Source organism: Equus quagga, chromosome 3 (assembly GCF_021613505.1).
Source record: "Equus quagga isolate Etosha38 chromosome 3, UCLA_HA_Equagga_1.0, whole genome shotgun sequence".
Classification (NCBI taxonomy): domain Eukaryota; kingdom Metazoa; phylum Chordata; class Mammalia; order Perissodactyla; family Equidae; genus Equus; species Equus quagga.
In genome coordinates, this window is record NC_060269.1 from 88,660,695 (window position 1) to 88,677,960 (window position 17,266).

Below are 17,266 nucleotides of genomic sequence, written 5' to 3' on the forward strand. Positions count from 1 at the left end.
TTAGAACAGCCATTTGATAAATATAAATACAATTATTGTAATAGTATATAAGCATTTTCTTTTTCAGTGGTCGTTTCTAGACATTTTATTTTATATTTTTTATTTATTTTTTTTTTGAGGAAGATTAGCCCTGAGCTAACATCTGCTGCCAATCTTCCTCTATTTTATATGTGGGACGCCTACCACAGCATGGCTCGACAAGCAGTGCTGTGCCAAACCTGGGATCTGAACTGGCGAACCCCAGGCCACCGAAGCAGAACGTGCGCACTTAACCACTGCACCACCGGCTCAGCCCCTTAAAGACATTTTGGAAGTTCTTATATTTGCCCACAGAGATAGTATTCATGGCATTCTTAATTCTTTTGTGTAGATCCATATGTCTATCTTGTATAATTCTTCTGCCTAAAGCACTTCCTTTAACATTTCTTGTAAGTGCTGGCGAAAAATACTCCCATCTGAAACAGTCTTTATTTTTTCTTTTTTGAAAGATATTTTTGCATAGAACAGAATTCTGGTTGACAATTTTTTATTCTTTTCATACTTCAAAGGTGTCAGTCACTCCATTGTCATCTTTATATTTCTTCTGCTTGGAGTTTGTTGACTTTTTTAGATCTGTGAGTTTGTCATTTTCATTAAATTGGAAATGTTGTAGCCATTATTTCTTCAACTATTTTTCCTGGTGTCCTCCCCTCAACCTTTTCTGGACTCCAATTACACATGTCTTAGATTGCTTGATGTTGTCCCACAGTCACTAATACTCATCTAGTAATTTCTTGTTAGAATTTTATCTCATGCTTCATTTTGAGTAGTTTCTACTGTTTTGTCTTCAAGTTTGCTGAATCTTTTTCTGCAGTGTCCAATCTGCTGTTATTCCCATCCATTATATTTTTCATTTTAGATATTTTATTTTTCATCTGTAGAAGTTCATTTTGGATGTTTGGTTATCTTCTGTTTCTCTCCTCATCATGTTCATATTTTTTGTTACATTCTTTAGTACATGGAGCATATTTTTAATAGCTTTTTAAGTTCCTAATAATTCCATCATCTCTGTCGTTTCTGGGCTATTTGTAGTAGTTGATTTTTCTCCTACTTATGGGTCACATTTTCGTTTTTCTTTGCATACTTGGAAATTTTTGATGAGAGGCTAAATGTTACATTGTTGAGTGCTGGATTTTGTTGTATTGCTTTTAAAAACTATTGAACTTTGCTCTGGCATTGCAGGTATCTTGATCCTTTTGAAAATGCTTTTAGACTTTGTTAGGCTGGACCTAGAGTAACCCTCAGTCTAGTGCTAATTTATCCCCACTATTAAGGTTATTACACTTCTGAGACCTCTACCCAACTCTGCATGTATTATGAAGTCTCTACACTCTGGTTGCTGAGAATGCAGACTAGTCTCAGCCCTGTGTGAGTTCCAGGAATTGTTTGATCTACTATTTACAGTGGTTGTTTCCGGTTTTGGACCCCACACAAGATTCCAGTCATTCAGTGTTTGTGTTCAGTATATAGCATTCAGTATTAACTCTATTCGGTATATTATATTCAGTATTCAGTAATACCTTGATTCCAGGGAAACTTTCTATAGATCTTGCCTTTATGGTTGTTTACTCTAGGAGAGTAATTTCCATAAGCAGTTACTCCTTTATGAACAGAACCAGAAGTTCTATATGCAAGGAGTTTTATAGGGTTTCACCAAATATAAATTAATAGAGTAGTTATGTTCAATTAATTATATAAGTGAAATATGTTCCATGTGCTGCATTTGTGTTTGTTGGATTGGCATTTTGGGTATTTTTTTAACTGCAAATATATCACTATTCTTTATTTTTGTTGTAGGTCTGGCTCCATGCACCGTATGAACTTCATCTTTCCTTATTTGAACACTTTATTGAACTGCTCACAGAGTCCAGGTATTAGTTAATACCTATGTAGTCAGTTGTTCATTTATACAAGGGATGAGAGTACAGTGTATAAAGTCTTCTTTTTCTTATAGTGAAGCTTCGAAGAATGCCAAATTAATGAGGGAGTTCCAGCTAATCCCAAAGCTGCTACTGACTCTTCGAGATATGTCTTTATCCCAGCCTACCATTGCTGCTATTAGTAATGTGCTGAGCTTCTTACTGCAAGGTTTTCCCAACAGCAATGATCTGCTCAGGTAGTGACAACTTCTGTATTTGTCTCTATTAACTAAAAGTACCAGTGACGTTAACATGAATGAGATGAGTGTAATTGGTTCCTATGCCTGTGTGTAATGTTAATACAGTTCAAGATATCTGGAAGGCACGGAAAACATGCGTGTCTCAGTCTCTTGCCTCTATAAAGCAAAGCCAATTGTTGCCACTAGTAAATAGTAGAATATTGGTGAGAATAGTTGTAGGAATAAGCCCAATAAGATTGATTGTCCTGGACATAAAAGTGTTCACTGTAGGAAACTCATCCCTCTTCCCCAAGCCCTGCTGCTTCTCAAGTGTATGTGCACAAGCACACACACCCGGAGTGGGCGTGCCATCTCTGTTAGATCTATTCGCTGTCACCCAGACAGATGATACCTTTTTTTTAACATATTCAAACCTTTTATATGATGTATTATTTTGCTGCTAATGTAAAATGTGGCTTAAGACATATTTATGGACTATCTGTAGAAATGTTCTAATATTCACATGATAATTCAGATCTTAACTGAAAATGGAAGAAAAAAAACTACCCAGCCTAAGTATTTTCCAGGTAGGGAATTGCTTAAACTGGACTTGACTACCACTTTTCATGTAATCTCCCGGGAAACACAGGTGAAACCACCCTAGTCATTAGAGCAATCCCAGGAGACTAGTCCCTAAACTGTAGAGCATGTAAATCACTCACTGTTAGATTCTCTTACCTTGAAAACATTGTTTTCACTTGGTGACAGATTTAAGACTGGAGTTTAACACTTATTTTGGAGATGATGATTGTTGTTAGCAATATTTATTTAGATCTTATCCTCGTGCTATAATGATCACTTTGCTAAAATTACCACTGAAACCTATCAAGTTTTTTATTTTTCTCTACTTTACAAATTAAGAAATTAAGTCCCAGAGGGGTTAAGCTACTTGCCCCAAGTAAGAGGACTGACAATTGACAGAGCCGGGATTTCCCGCTTACTTGTGTTTCCTAAGCCTGAGTTGTTAACTGCGAGGCTTCGGTGGATCCGTACAGATAATGTTGGGACATTTTAGTTTGGATCATGCTGTTCGGTTCTTGAAGTCATTTGAGCTAGTGCATTAAAGGACTCATATTTCTGGAGAAGCATATTTTTCTCTGTATTTTAAAACATTGTAACACATATAATGTTAATTGCAGTGGTTCTGGGGAAATAAACCATATAATCACTAGAGATCTGTAAAAGATAGTTAAAATAAGAAGTACTTTTTTCTTTTTTTTTTTTGTTTTTTTGTTTCTTCATATTTTATTGTTTGTTTTGGAGAGGGAAAAAATAAAATCTGTAATCTTTCTTTTCTTGTATATAAAGGTTTGGCCAGTTTATTTCTTCTACTTTACCAACCTTTGCAGTTTGTGAAAAATTTGTCGTTATGGAAATAAAGAATGAAGAGAAGCTTGACACTGGTGAGTCAATGCTGGAGCTTGAAAACTAATTACATTCCCTGTTTTCTTCTGGCACTAGTTAAACCTGAATTATATGTGATACTATTCTGTTATTTTTCTCCTTACATTACTTCTTCTGGTTTTTCACAGATATATTTGTCTTAAATCAGGCCTGTACAATCTGCAGAAATACAAAATTCCTTACAGAATTTAATAGGGTGTAAAATTTACTTTAAAAATAAAATCTTTCCTGTGTTTAGAAGATTCATGTTGGGAGGGGAGGGGAATATTAATGTAAAAAAGGGTTCACAGCCTTTATTATCACTTGTTTAGATAATATCAAATATAATGGAACAATTTTCAGGATTCTAAAGAGATGGACCTTTTTTCTTGTCCACTTTAATGGAAAGTACTCCTAGAAAAAATTTTTTCTAAAAGATGTATTTTTCAGTGAGATTTTCTAGAACGGTGTTGGAGATTTTGTCCTGGTTTATCTGCTAGGGTAATTTAATGTATTTATTTTCATTGTAGGAACTGAAGAAGAGTTTGGAGGTCTTGTATCTGCCAATCTTATTCTTTTGAGGAACAGACTTCTAGATATCTTGCTAAAACTAGTTTACACATCTAAAGAAAAGACAAGCATTAATTTGCAGTAAGTAAAATCTTTTTAGAATTCATGGTACCAGTTGCTGTTACTGGTTAATTCATAGCAGACAAAAGAAAGAATTGCCACTGACTTCTAATAGATTTTTTTTAAGCTTGAAATTTGTAGTATGTCAAGAACAGAACCTAGTCATATTTTTCTTTTTAATTTGAAATCATAATCCATGAAATTAATATTTTGTTTTGTTTTTTTAATCCATTTGTCTTTAAATAGAGCTTGTGAAGAACTGGTCAAGACCCTGGGTTTTGACTGGATTATGATGTTTATGGAAGAACACTTGCATTCCACCACAGTTACGGCAGCCATGAGGATCCTTGTCGTCCTGCTGAGTAATCAGTCTATTCTCATCAAGTTTAAAGAAGGACTCAGTGGTGGAGGGTGGCTGGAACAGACAGATGCTGTCTTAACTAATAAGATCGGAACAGTGTTAGGTATGGGACTGTTACAGTCAGCTGCTTTAAAATAAGCTGTTGTGTTTGGTGTTTAAATCTTATGTAAGCTTATACTCCTCAGTTTATCTCACAACCATGAAGAGTTAGGAATTTTAATTAATGATAGAGTAAAAAGCTTAGAAAGTTTCAAATTTGGCTTTTTAGTTGCAAATTAAACCAAAGTCAGAGACAGGATATTAAGATATGAAAACTCAAGGGAATTCCTAATGGTCTTTTTGTTGTATTGTTCCCTTTCTGATCTATAAGTAAATACTAACAAATTATCAGAACTGAATTAATAATGATAACCAATATTTTGAGTGTTTATTCTGTGCCGGTTACTAAACACATTCATTTTCACAATAATCCTATGAGGTATAAATACTGTCATACCCATTTTACAGATGAGAAAGTCAAGGAATAGGGGTGGAGTCACTTGTCAGCTAGGAAGTATCAAAATTTGCATCCAGGTCTTCTGAGGCCAAAGCCCATGCTTTCGATGGGTCTGTTATATGGCCTCTCAAGGATTTAAGTTCAGAGTTTCAGGCAAAGCTCCTTATTCTCTGCTCAGTAGTTCTGTGCTGTTTTAAACATGGAACTGAGCATTAAGTAATATTAGAAAATTAATAGTTTTCTATTTTAGATTCATTTGAACTGGTATATTTCTATTCATATTCTTGACCTTATTTTGGAAAATATATATTTAAGATAATGTTCTTACTGAAAATTAGTCATTCAGTTATTAAAGTATTTTAAAAATATATTTGTCTTTATAACATTACATTTTAAAAGTAGATATAATTGTATTCTGCAACAAGCATCAAGACTATCTATTTACCCTTGTCAGATGGGAAAATTAGTGATCAGAATTTAATATGTAGTTTATTGTTTTAAGAAGAAAGTGAACGTATCAATACCTGGGTGCTGCCTGTACTGCTTCCTCTATTAAAGCAAATGATAGAAAGACTGAGCTCACAACCTAGGATTGTTTCAGTGTTATTTCACACGTGGAAAATGTCTGCAGAAACTTTATGTGTGATGAAGAAGGAAATTCACTGTGAAGTGATTTCTCGAGAAAATTCTCTGCTTTAACATATGCATTTTAAATTATTATTGTTATAAATGCTTTTATGATCTGAAAGATAAATCACTATTTTGCAGTGACTCTGAGGGAGCGATGTAACTACAAATGTTATTATTATGAACAGTTTGGTAGCAAGAATTTAGCTTAATAACCTTAATAATAGCCACTAAGAGAATAAATAATGAAAGGTACAATTGAATGTGAATTCTATTGAATATGAGAGTTTAAATGCTAATTGACAGCTTCTCATTGAAGGTGAAAAACCACAGTAGTAATAACACCTAAGATTCATATAGCACATTGCAGTTTGCAAAATTCTTTTGCATGTATCATCTCATTTGGCCTTCATGATTCTGGAGACAGGTATATATTTTGTAGTGTATAAGATATTTTATAGGAAGTAAACCTAATAAATATAAATTAAGGATTAATTTCTCTAATTAGGAAGGTAAGACTGTTAAATGCATAAGGTTCCTGAGGCAGACATTAATAGCGTCTAAGTATCTGTCTTCTGACTGTTAGTCCTGTCCTTTTGTCAGTCCTACATCACTTAAGTAATATCAGAAAAAATGCTTTTACCATATTGGATCTACCTGACTTCATTTCTTCAAATTTATTTGTCCTTCATTGATACCTGCCTACGCATTGCATATGCTGCTCTTGTTCTAAAAGAGAAATCTAGGTATTTAAGTTTAACTTAAATTTGATTCAATTGAATTTAATTTTCCCTGAATATCTGTCTGATACATACATATGTATGTGTGTATACAGATATCTATATATATATATACACACATCTCATTTGATTCTATTTCTCTTTCATCTGATGAGCAACCTAATGTTTTTGAATGTTTTATTCACATTTATTAGTTTCTGTCAAATTTTTCTGTATAAAAATACCTTCCATGTTGCTGTAAATTGAATCTAAATTAATGTGTAGTTGTTAATAATATATTAAGTGTTCCTTAAGATTAATTATTGGGAAAAATGAAGTGTGAGAATTTAGAAAGGAAAATGACTGCTAGTATTGGTTTTCATTTAGGACCTGTAGTTTAATCAAAATTTATTTTCCTATTTAATGTATGAGCTCAAGACTTTTTTATGCTCATAATTTCATTTAGAATTACTATAAACAAAAATCACGCAGTGTCCTGAGGCAGCCAGTCTTTCAAAACTGTGGCGATGTCATTCAGACCAGGGGAGACAGCATAACCTCACATGCTCTAAATAGGGGCAGCAGTCTCCACGTTCAGGTGCCGCCACTCATTAACTTTACGACTTTGAATAAATCACATATTTTCTATGTCATAAAAAGGGTAATAGCGATTTCTAACTCACATGTTCATCGTATTTGAGAAATGAGATGATCTATGAAAGAGACTGGTAAATTGCTGTACGGTTTTTTGTTAATTAGAAGAGCATACTTCGTAATTCACATCACATTGAGCCGTTGGTTAGGATGAAATATTTAAAAAGCCACCTAGATACAAATTTCTCTTTGATTATTTTAATTAGCAAGTATGTGCTTACTTCATCCTAGAAAAAAGAAGTTGGAAAAAAATGTGAATATTCTTTTGAAGTGAAAATTGCTTCAGAGTAGAAATCAATGCTTCATCTCTTGTTTACTGTTCACAAAAGTTTTCCATTGAACATTCTGGCCAACATTCCTTCTGTGCTGAGCGCTGTCATAGGTTTGGAGTGGCAAAAGAACTAAATGTTTGAGTTGTATGCTGAAAGTTGTCATATAACAGAGGAAACAGGATTGATAGACAGGGTGATGCTGTAAGCCACATCAGTAAGCAGTGACCGTCTCCTGGTAGAGCTGTGTTTCTAGAAAGGACTCTGGATGTTCAGATAACCACAATCATGGTGGGCTCAGATTTGCTGTCCCACTACCAAACAGCTTTCCAACAGAATCACAGACCACCTTGTGAGGAAAGATTGTTTTGGTTATTCATTTTGTCTTGTCTCTACATTCACAGATAATTTAACCTTAACTAGTTTATCATCATTTTCAGAACAAATGAAATATATTAGCTACATTATAGAAGTTATATTTTTAAGTTACATTTTTGTAGCATCCTAAATTTTGGCTATATTTTGAATTTTACTTTCTTCTTAGGGAAATGTTAGAGCTCTTTTGAGGTCATTCTTTTTTAATGAGTAGAATTTATATTACCTCTCATATCTAATTTCTTCAGCCATGTTTCAAGACCTGTGTCCTAATAGACAGCCTTGCTAAAGTCAGAGGTAATAAAGAAAACTTTTGACTAAAAGATTAATTCAACAATTGAATAGTTAATTGCCTATATTAATATGAATGTTCTGGATAGAAATGTGACATATATTGAATTACTCTCTTCTTTGTTAATGCAGATGGTAATCGGTTATTAATTTTGTATTTATTATATTTCCTCTTCTCTTAGGATTCAATGTGGGCAGGAGTGCTGGTGGGAGATCGACAGTCAGGGAGATTAACCGGGATGCTTGTCATTTTCCTGGTTTTCCAGTTCTTCAGTCCTTCCTCCCTAAACACACTAATGTCCCTGCCCTCTATTTTCTCCTCATGGCATTGTTTCTGCAGCAGCCAGTTAGTGAGCTGCCTGAGAACCTGCAGGTCAGTGTGCCTGTCAGCAGCAGCCGATGTAAGCAGGGTTGCCAGGTAGGAATTACCTAGTAGGTGTAAGTAATTACATGTGCCCCCAAAATCACCATAGGGTAATGGGTAAATCACAGTAAAACCAACTGATTTCATCCCTTTCTCACATTTAGGCTTTGATTTGGGGTAGAAAAATCTGCAAATACCATAGAAAGTTTTCCCAAAAATCCTTTTGTCCCTGTTTGGTCATTTCTATGTATATGTGGTTACTCTATATGATTATATATGCGTAAAGACTTTGGATGATATTTTAAGGGCGAGCTGAAGAATTCTTTGATGTGATTTTGTCCAGAAACATAATTTAATTTCTGTAGAATTAAACTGAAGAGAGTGGTATATATACCATAAATTAGTTGTGTGGGTATGACAGGATTCCTAGTGCAAGTTAATTAGAAAAATGTTTCTCATTTCTCAGTGATAGATGATGTCCACATTAGGAAAGCAGCATGACTTGACTTGATTTCTAATTGAAGACTACTTGGATATCTGTGTCGATCTTATGTTTCTGGCACTGCAAAGACTTAGGCATTTAGTTGTAAACTCAGCTATACTTCCATCATAGTGTCAAATGCTATTCAAATCAATTCTAGTAATTGACAAAACCTTTTAAATGAAAGCACTGAGTCTCTACCCTTACACGGAATCAAAATACAGATTCATGCTTAGCAGAGTTTGGTTGGTTATGTAATTTTTCAAAATAAGCTTGACACCATACTCGTAAGTGTTATGTAAAACTGCTATGAATAAAGCTCCTCAAACTGATTTTTATTTTGTCAAATCTTATCTGTACGTAATCTAAAAGTGAATGGGAACATTGCTGAGAGTGGGGAAAAAAGTGAGTTCAACAAGCTTTTCCAAAAGATCCTGCTTAAAATCGTCAGTTCTGTAATCTCATCTCCTGGCTAATTAGCATGTATTTTATTTTTGTTTGTTTTCTTCAGAGAAAAAAGTGGAAAACAATGTTTTTAACATAGTACCTAAGACAGGAGGATACATAGTATCCACTTTTTTTTATAAATGTAAAAATGAGTTTTAAAATACGGGAGGGGGGAGTACTAGATCTCCACCTCTTTATCAGTACTCACTTTGGGGAAAAAATTAATTAGCTTCAAAGGAATTTCAGAATGTTAGAACTTAGGAGGGTCTCATCTCTACTGGACAAAATTGACAATGGCTAATCTGATTCACTTTCACCTCTGCAGTTTGATTTAGATTCCATTTGGACATTTATCTTTGGAGTTCCTGCCTCCAGTGGAACTGTGGTCTCTTCTATCCATAATGTGTGCACAGAAGCTGCTTTTTTATTACTGGGAATGCTCCGCAGCATGCTGAATTCAGTAAGTTTTCTGGGATAATGACACCTGTTGATGGTTTCTCCTGCCTGGGATATTTTGTTAAAATAGAGGAATCCTTTGGTAACATAACTGTTTATTTTCTCCGTGGTCTCTGGAACCTCAGCCTCTCCGTTCTGTTATCTCTAACGTGACATAGGAACAGTTGTTAAGACCATGGACTCTGAAGCCCTGCCTGGGTTCAAATCCCATCTCTGGTTCTTAAGACACACTAACCTCTATGTGCCTCAGTTTCCTCAGGGATAAAATGCTGGTGGTAATAGAATTTATCTCTTAGGGTTGTTGTGAGGATTTAATGAGTTAGTATGTGCACAAAGCACTTACAAGAATGCCTGGTATATAGTAAGCACTTCGTAAGGGTTAACTGATATTATTAGTGTTATAAAATATATATTACCATGTGTACATGTATATAATGGACATATATTGTAGCACATGTGATTGCAGTAATATATTATTTGAACTTTTAAAATGACTTTCATTTAGGGGTTAAAAATGTTTTCAGTGCAAGTTTTATTTTGTTTTTTTTTTTGTTCTTTATTCTAATTATTTCTAACTTGGATATGAAGAATTGAAAGAGTAAATGACAAAATATACGTTCCTATCTATCTTACAGGAATACTGTGAATAATGACTTCATTTGTTTATACAATTTAGGATCACATTGTAAGAGGAATTATTAACTAGATTCTTTGGGTTACAAGTGCCTGACAAATCTAATTTTAGTCAAAACTATTCTTATGACATCTAAGAAAAGAACATTACTATTAAATGTATTAATTTAGAATGCTTTGGGATTCTTATTTTGGTTCCTATACATAAACAAATATAAAAATCTAAGATAAAAACAGCCACTCTCTGGGCAAGTATCAGAAGATAAGCATTGTTCAGATATATTCTTTCATTGTTATTTTTTAATCATCATCATCACTGTTGTATAAAGTAAGGGAATGCACACTCCTGTGTGTCTCCTCTATTCGATATTCTGCTGCCGTACTCCTTCACCGCTGCCGCTTCTGGTCACCAAATACATGGGAGGTTTTGCCACACTAGCTGGGTCTCCCACAGTGCAGTTCAGTTCTGACACTGTCTACCTGGAGATAGCATCAGATCCCGCCGGCTCAGGGCTCAGACCCCGTCCCACAAGACTGCCCCACCCCCACTTCAGAAACCAGCCACTCGTCCTGGTTGATACCTGTGCTACTGACCCACCGGCCGTAAATCAGAGGTTCTCATAACTCAAGAAAACATTCTACTTACTAGATTACCAGTTTATTATAAAAGGACATAACTCAGGAACAGCCAGATGGAGGAGATGCATAGGGCGAGGTATGTGGGAAGGGGCGCAGAGCTTCCATGCCCTCTCCATCCTGCCATTCTCCCAGCACCTCCACATGTTCACTAACCCAGAAGCTGTCAGAACCCTGTGCTTTGGGGTTTTTGTGGAGGCTTGATTATATAGACATGATTAAATCATTGGTCGTTGGTGATTGAACTCAATCTCCAGCCCCTCTCCCCTCCATGGAGGTTGTGGGGGAGAGGGTTAGGTTAAGTTCCAACCATCTAGTCACGGGTTGGTTCCCCTGGCAAGCCTTCATCCTTAGAGGCTTTTCAAAAGTCACCTCATTAACCTAAACCCTGGTGTGGAAGGGGGCTCCTTATCATTGACAAAAGACGTATTTATGGCTCTGATCACTTAGGACATTCCAAGGGTTTTAGCTCTGTGCCAGGAATGGGACAAAGACAGAATATATATTTCTTATTATATATCACAGTTGATAATGGTGAAGAGCATTGTTCTCATCATTTTGCGTATGACAGTAGGTTCAGAAAGATGAAGTAACTTCCCCATCTTTTATCTTACTCCTAACTCTGGCATGATGGAGGATGGGGCACCTTTGACAGTAATACAGCCACTGTTGGCACCAGCTATACTCATGTTGATAATGATAAATAATCAAAACCACTGACTCTAGTGACTGAGCTGTGAGTATTTCAATGAATAGACAAACGTCTCGTCAGTTTCTAGGGTATTGTTTTGTTTTAGCTTATTTGTGGATTTGTTTGCCTGTGTGTTTGCTCATGTGTGTGGTTCATAAAAGAGTCCTGGACCATCAATATATGCGGTTTTAGGAGAGTAGTGAGGAATGGATTTTTAAAGTAATTTTTAGCAGGATCAGTTTCTCTAACGTATTTCTCTTCTTGCCCCCATGACAGCCTTGGCAATCAGAAGAAGAGGGCTCTTGGCTCCGAGAGTACCCTGTGACGCTGATGCAGTTCTTTAGATACTTGTATCACAACGTTCCCGACCTGGCCTCCATGTGGATGAGCCCTGATTTCCTGTGCGCATTAGCAGCCACGGTCTTCCCCTTCAACATTCGCCCTTACTCAGAGATGGTAGGAAAGGGGGAGGAAAATGGCAAAACTGCAATTAGTCTGCTCCAATGGTTATCGGACCTTTTTTTTCAAGTCTTTTAAGCTTCTGACCAAGTTACAGTTTCCCAACTTTCTGCTTCTACTCTTCCATCACCATCTCGTGTCCCTCTCCTCACACTCTCCTGCTTTCCCTGAGGAGAACAGTGCCTTCGACTCCCTGTTTTCGTTTACGATATTCTCCTAAGGCCCTTGTTAGTAACTTCCCTCTCTAAGCAGTGGTGCATCCATTTCTTACTTTATGCGATGCCAGCTCTGCAATTGTGAATTGTTCTTTCTAGCTTACAGAACTCTAGTCAGATCACATTTATTTCTACTTTTTTTCATGAATTTTGCATTTCTTGAATTTAGTCTTTATAAATTAATTATAGGACTGGTTTTCTTTATAAAAAATGAAATGTTTGTCCTTTCTGCTCAACTTTTCTAATTTGGTTCAACTGTTATTTTTCTTATTTTGTACTAATTTAATGGAAAGTTATTAGACTATAATCATATATAGTTTAGGTACTTCTTTTTTCCTTTAAAACAAGCCCAAAGACAGTTATTCCTCCCCAGTACTTCAGAATCTCGTGATATTTCCTCTTATTTCCACCACCACTTTAGGGCTTGGAATAAACCACCTTCTTCATAAAATTTTTCTCCATGTATAAAGGTGAAATACTCGAATTCTAAAGTTATGGGGATTTTTAGAAGAAAGACAAGTATAACACATGACCTTAACACCCTGGCTTGTTTATAATTTTAAAATCCTGGATTTTGGTAAAAACTGACCTTCGGTCATATCTCAGTGTCTTTTCCTTGTCAGCATCTTGTAATCTGTCTTCTAGTCCTTCTTTCTTTTTCTATTGACTCAAAGTTGGCACTAGTTTTATTGTTATTTTGTTTTGTTTATTTGGGGTTTTTTTAACCTGCAAAAATGGATTAGCCGTTAAATGCTACTATTGTACCAGCTCTTTATCTGAAATTCTGTGATATTTGACGTCTCAGTAGGTAGATTTCACATACGCAAATATAGTCTTTCTTATTTTATTATTTTATTTATTTTAAGTGCAGTTACCCACAATAGAGATAAAATTCAACATAAAACAGATATCTTGTTAGTGGCCAGTCATTAGTTTAATATTAGAAGAGCACGTGTTGAGTAACCATGACACATGGTGCCCGATTACTACCTCGAAAGCAGGGGTCAAATAGAGCAGAGTGAAATAATTCATTGAATAGTTAAATTGTAGGTAAATCTGAGGGAAAATACTGTTGCTGCTATAGTTTGTTTTTTAGGAAATATGGAAGTAAAAACATCAAAATCAGATGTGACTAGAGTATCTTTCCACTTGATTCTACTAGGTGACTGATCTCGATGATGAAGTTGGATCTCCAGCGGAAGAATTTAAAGCCTTTGCTGCGGACACAGGGATGAACAGAAGCCAGTCAGAGTACTGCAACGTGGGCGTCAAGACCTATCTGACCAATCACCCAGCTAAGAAGTTTGTGTTTGACTTCATGCGGGTCTTGATAATAGACAACCTCTGTCTTACCCCGGCCAGCAAGCAGACTCCACTAATTGATCTTCTGTTGGAGGTAAAGACAAAGAAATGCATTTGCATCTTTTTTGCATTGTTTTTTTAAATAGGACATTAATAACCAAGCAAGTTTTCTGCCACATACCTTTCAGATTTCTAATTCTTCTGGGGTGTGCAGACAGAACATATCATGGGCTGGGGGAGTGTTTTATGCCAGATGTGTTCTAGGCACTATCAGTTAGTTTCTCTTCTTTCCATTTCCACAAGCATGTCCTTAATTCAGTCCTTTATCACCCTTTCACTAGGCCAGGAATTGACAATCTTCTTGTGTAAAGAGCCAAGTAGTAATTATTTTTAAGCTTTCTAGGCTGTACAGTCTGTCACAACTACTCAACTATGCCACTGTAGCTAGAAAGCAGCCATAGACAATACATAAACAAATGAGCATGGCTGTGTTCCAGTAAAACTTTATCTACAAAAATAGGCTTAGGCTGAATTTGGCCCACAAGCCTTAGTGTGCCAACTCCTTCCCTGGACATTTATGGCTACATTGTCTCCTCACCTTGTAACTTCCTGTTTCAGTCCCTCTTACAGGTCATTGCCAGGTATCATTGCTGTTAGTATCCTGTGCAGCTTAAGACATGCTGTGTCTCACATAGTGGGTGCTCATGTGCACTTAGTGAGTTTTCCCTAAGGCAGCAAGCTTGTAGGTTGCTTGCTTAGTCAGCTCAGGCTGCTCTAGCAAAGTACCACAGACTGAGTGGCTTCAACAACAGATGTTTATTTCTCACAGTTCTGGAGGCTGAGAAGTCTGGCATTGGGATGCCACCCTGGTCGGGTTCTGGTGAGGGCTCTCTTCCTTCCTTGCAGACAGCTGCCTTCACATGGCAGAGAGCTCTCGTGTCTGTTCCACTTCTTATGAGGACACTGATCCCATATGGGGGCTCCTCATGACCTTGTCTAAACCTAATGACCTCCTGAAGGCTCCCCCTCTGAATGCCGTCCCACTGAGGGTTCAGGCTTCACCATATGAATTTGAGAGGGACACAAACATTTAGTCCGTTGTCCTTGCCCATTCTCCTGATAAATGATAGGAATCAGCTGATGCATCAGAAAATGAGCCCTAAGTGGCCACACTGCTGGCTCTAGAAATTGGCAATCCCTGAAACCAAATATTTACCTAGAAAAGTCTCAAGAGAAACTAAAAGATCCCAGAAAGAGAATTTCATTTATAATTGTTGCCTATACATTAATATTCTTTTGGCCAGTTCATATGAACAGGGTCAAGCAGTACATAGGTGCCAGGGGCTCTGAAAATAACACATTTTATGAAAGGTTCAGTCAGTGCAGAGGACCAAGTGCTGTTCCCTTTGAGGAGCGTCATCCCTGCTCTCAGCCGCTTGACAGCTGAGCCTGCGCTCCCTCTGCTCCCTCTAGTGGCTGATACAGTTAACTTTATTTTAAACCTTAAAACCACAGCAGATATTTTATCTTATTCATGTGAAAACATCCTAGGTCAATTAAAAGAAATCACTAATGTAATTTAGATACTGGTAATGCTAGTAAGCATTTTACCCAGGACCACAGTGTTGAATATTGGCAGAAAAAGAATTGATTTCATGCCTAATCCGTGTGGTAGAATTTAAAAGCATGCCTGGTTAGAGCCTGCCGTCTTTGGAAACTTTAACAGTGAGAGATGGCCATTATCTTAGTGCATTGGGTAAGAATTTGAAGCGTTCTATGCAAAATGAAATGGTAATCAGAAAATAAGAGAATAAAGGTCAGAAGAGGTGTGTGCAACAAAGCATAACTGAGCCAAAAAAATAAAATACACGTATGTGGAAGATAAGAGGTGAGTATATGTTTCTAGTAATAGCATTTTCAATCTTGTAGGCACCCTAATAACTAACCACAGATAAAGCATGTAATTGTCCTTTGTTTTGGTTTTCTGTACGTTTTGGGAAGGAAAGTTGGATATACCGTGTGTTACCCACAAGGCTCGCATTGTTGTGGGCACGACTTGCCTACAGTGGAGTTGTGTCTGCTTGTACAGTCTGGGTGATAGGATTGTATTTCAGGGAGAAGCGGGGAGTGTCAAGATGGAAACTCCAGGTAGATTGTAAACTCCTCAAAGTTAGGGCCCAACTTTCACATGTCCTTTTATCTCTCGCAAACTTAGCGCAATGCCCTGGTGTGTTCTTTAAGTATTTTTGAATCATTTAACTATAACTACATCCCTGGCAGTTCCCAAACAGGGAAATATGATACCACCTAATAAGGGGTATACAAATTTGCTTTTAAAAAGTAACTTGAGGGGCTGGCCCAGTGGCATAGTGGTTAAGTTTGCACACTCTGCTTCAGTGGCCTGGGGTTCACAGGTTCAGATCCCAGGCACCGACCTACACACTGCTCATCAAGCCATTCTGTGGTGGCATCCCACATGAAAAATAGAGGAAGATTGGCACAGATGTTAGCTCAGCAACAGTCTTCCTCAAGCAAAAAGGGGGAGATTGGCAACAGAGTTTAGCTCAGGGCCAGTCTTTCTCGCAAAAAAAATAAATAAATAGAAATAAAAAGTACTTAATACTTTGAGGAACTTCAAGTCTAATACACACATACAGAATACACATACAAAAGATATTTAGTGAAAATACTGTTGCACTCCATGTCTCCCTATGGTGTAAAACAATAAATTACAAGCATATGATGTTGAATGTTATGATTATGAAGTCATTATCTCTGAGGAACTTCGTGAAGAGAATTATTACATAGATTTACCGCTTAGCCACATAAAGAAAGGGGCTTAAACCAACTGATTTTCAGTGTCTTAAACTCAATCCAGGCCGTCTTCAGTCTTGTATGATTGTAGGAATTTCATCATAAGAATATCTACTTGCTTGATTATATCTATAAAAGAATGTGTGACATTATCTTTAGTAGTAGTCTATAAAAATAAAGAATTCCCTTGCATATAGAGTGGCTTGAGTGATGCTGAAGCCAAAGACTAGGGAGGCAGTGTGGTGTAATAGAAAGAGCATGGGTTTGGGAGTGAGAAATACTTGTTTTGGTTTCTGGCCCTGTTGCTCATTATATAAGCATTTTTCTCTCTCCGAGCTAAATTCATTCTCTGGAGAAGAATATTATATACTATCTCCCCTGCGGGATTGCTGTGTGAGTTAAATAGATGTAAATCACCAAGCAAAAACTATTTTGGGAAACTAAATGTGGGCTGGTTTTACCTGGATGACCTTGGACAAGCTCAGTTCTCTTTACCCATCACAGTTTGCCCATCTTTGAAATGATGTAATATTAGAACCTGTCTCTGAGGATTATTGTGAGAATTAAATAAGATGTTACATTTACGATTTGTAACACAGTAACTGGAACATAAGACTTACTCAAGAAATTAAGTGGCCTATGGTGGCTCTTACAAGGGTGAGGAGTGACTCTTCTCCCAGCTCCCATTTATCGGTGTCCTCTGCTGTCACCGCCAGACTTCTTATGAAGGGCCAAGTGAATTTGCTGCACATGAATACCACCATGG

General features: G+C 36.7%; 1 protein-coding gene across 7 annotated transcripts in view; it reads left to right on the forward strand.

The window, feature by feature from the left end:
• WDFY3 (WD repeat and FYVE domain containing 3) overlaps window positions 1-17,266 on the forward strand; it is a 251,147-nt gene that overhangs the window by 164,116 nt on the left and 69,765 nt on the right. For 6 of the 7 annotated variants that reach the window (XM_046656544.1, XM_046656548.1, XM_046656549.1 and 3 more), the window contains 9 exons: window positions 1,837-1,910; window positions 1,994-2,155; window positions 3,506-3,600; window positions 4,111-4,231; window positions 4,457-4,674; window positions 8,185-8,420; window positions 9,620-9,754; window positions 11,987-12,166; window positions 13,547-13,780. In XM_046656544.1, the coding sequence (XP_046512500.1) occupies window positions 1,837-1,910; window positions 1,994-2,155; window positions 3,506-3,600; window positions 4,111-4,231; window positions 4,457-4,674; window positions 8,185-8,420; window positions 9,620-9,754; window positions 11,987-12,166; window positions 13,547-13,780 (1,455 nt within the window). The remainder of the gene's footprint in view (window positions 1-1,836; window positions 1,911-1,993; window positions 2,156-3,505; window positions 3,601-4,110; window positions 4,232-4,456; window positions 4,675-8,184; window positions 8,421-9,619; window positions 9,755-11,986; window positions 12,167-13,546; window positions 13,781-17,266) is intronic. The other variant, XM_046656546.1, reaches the window with a different exon arrangement.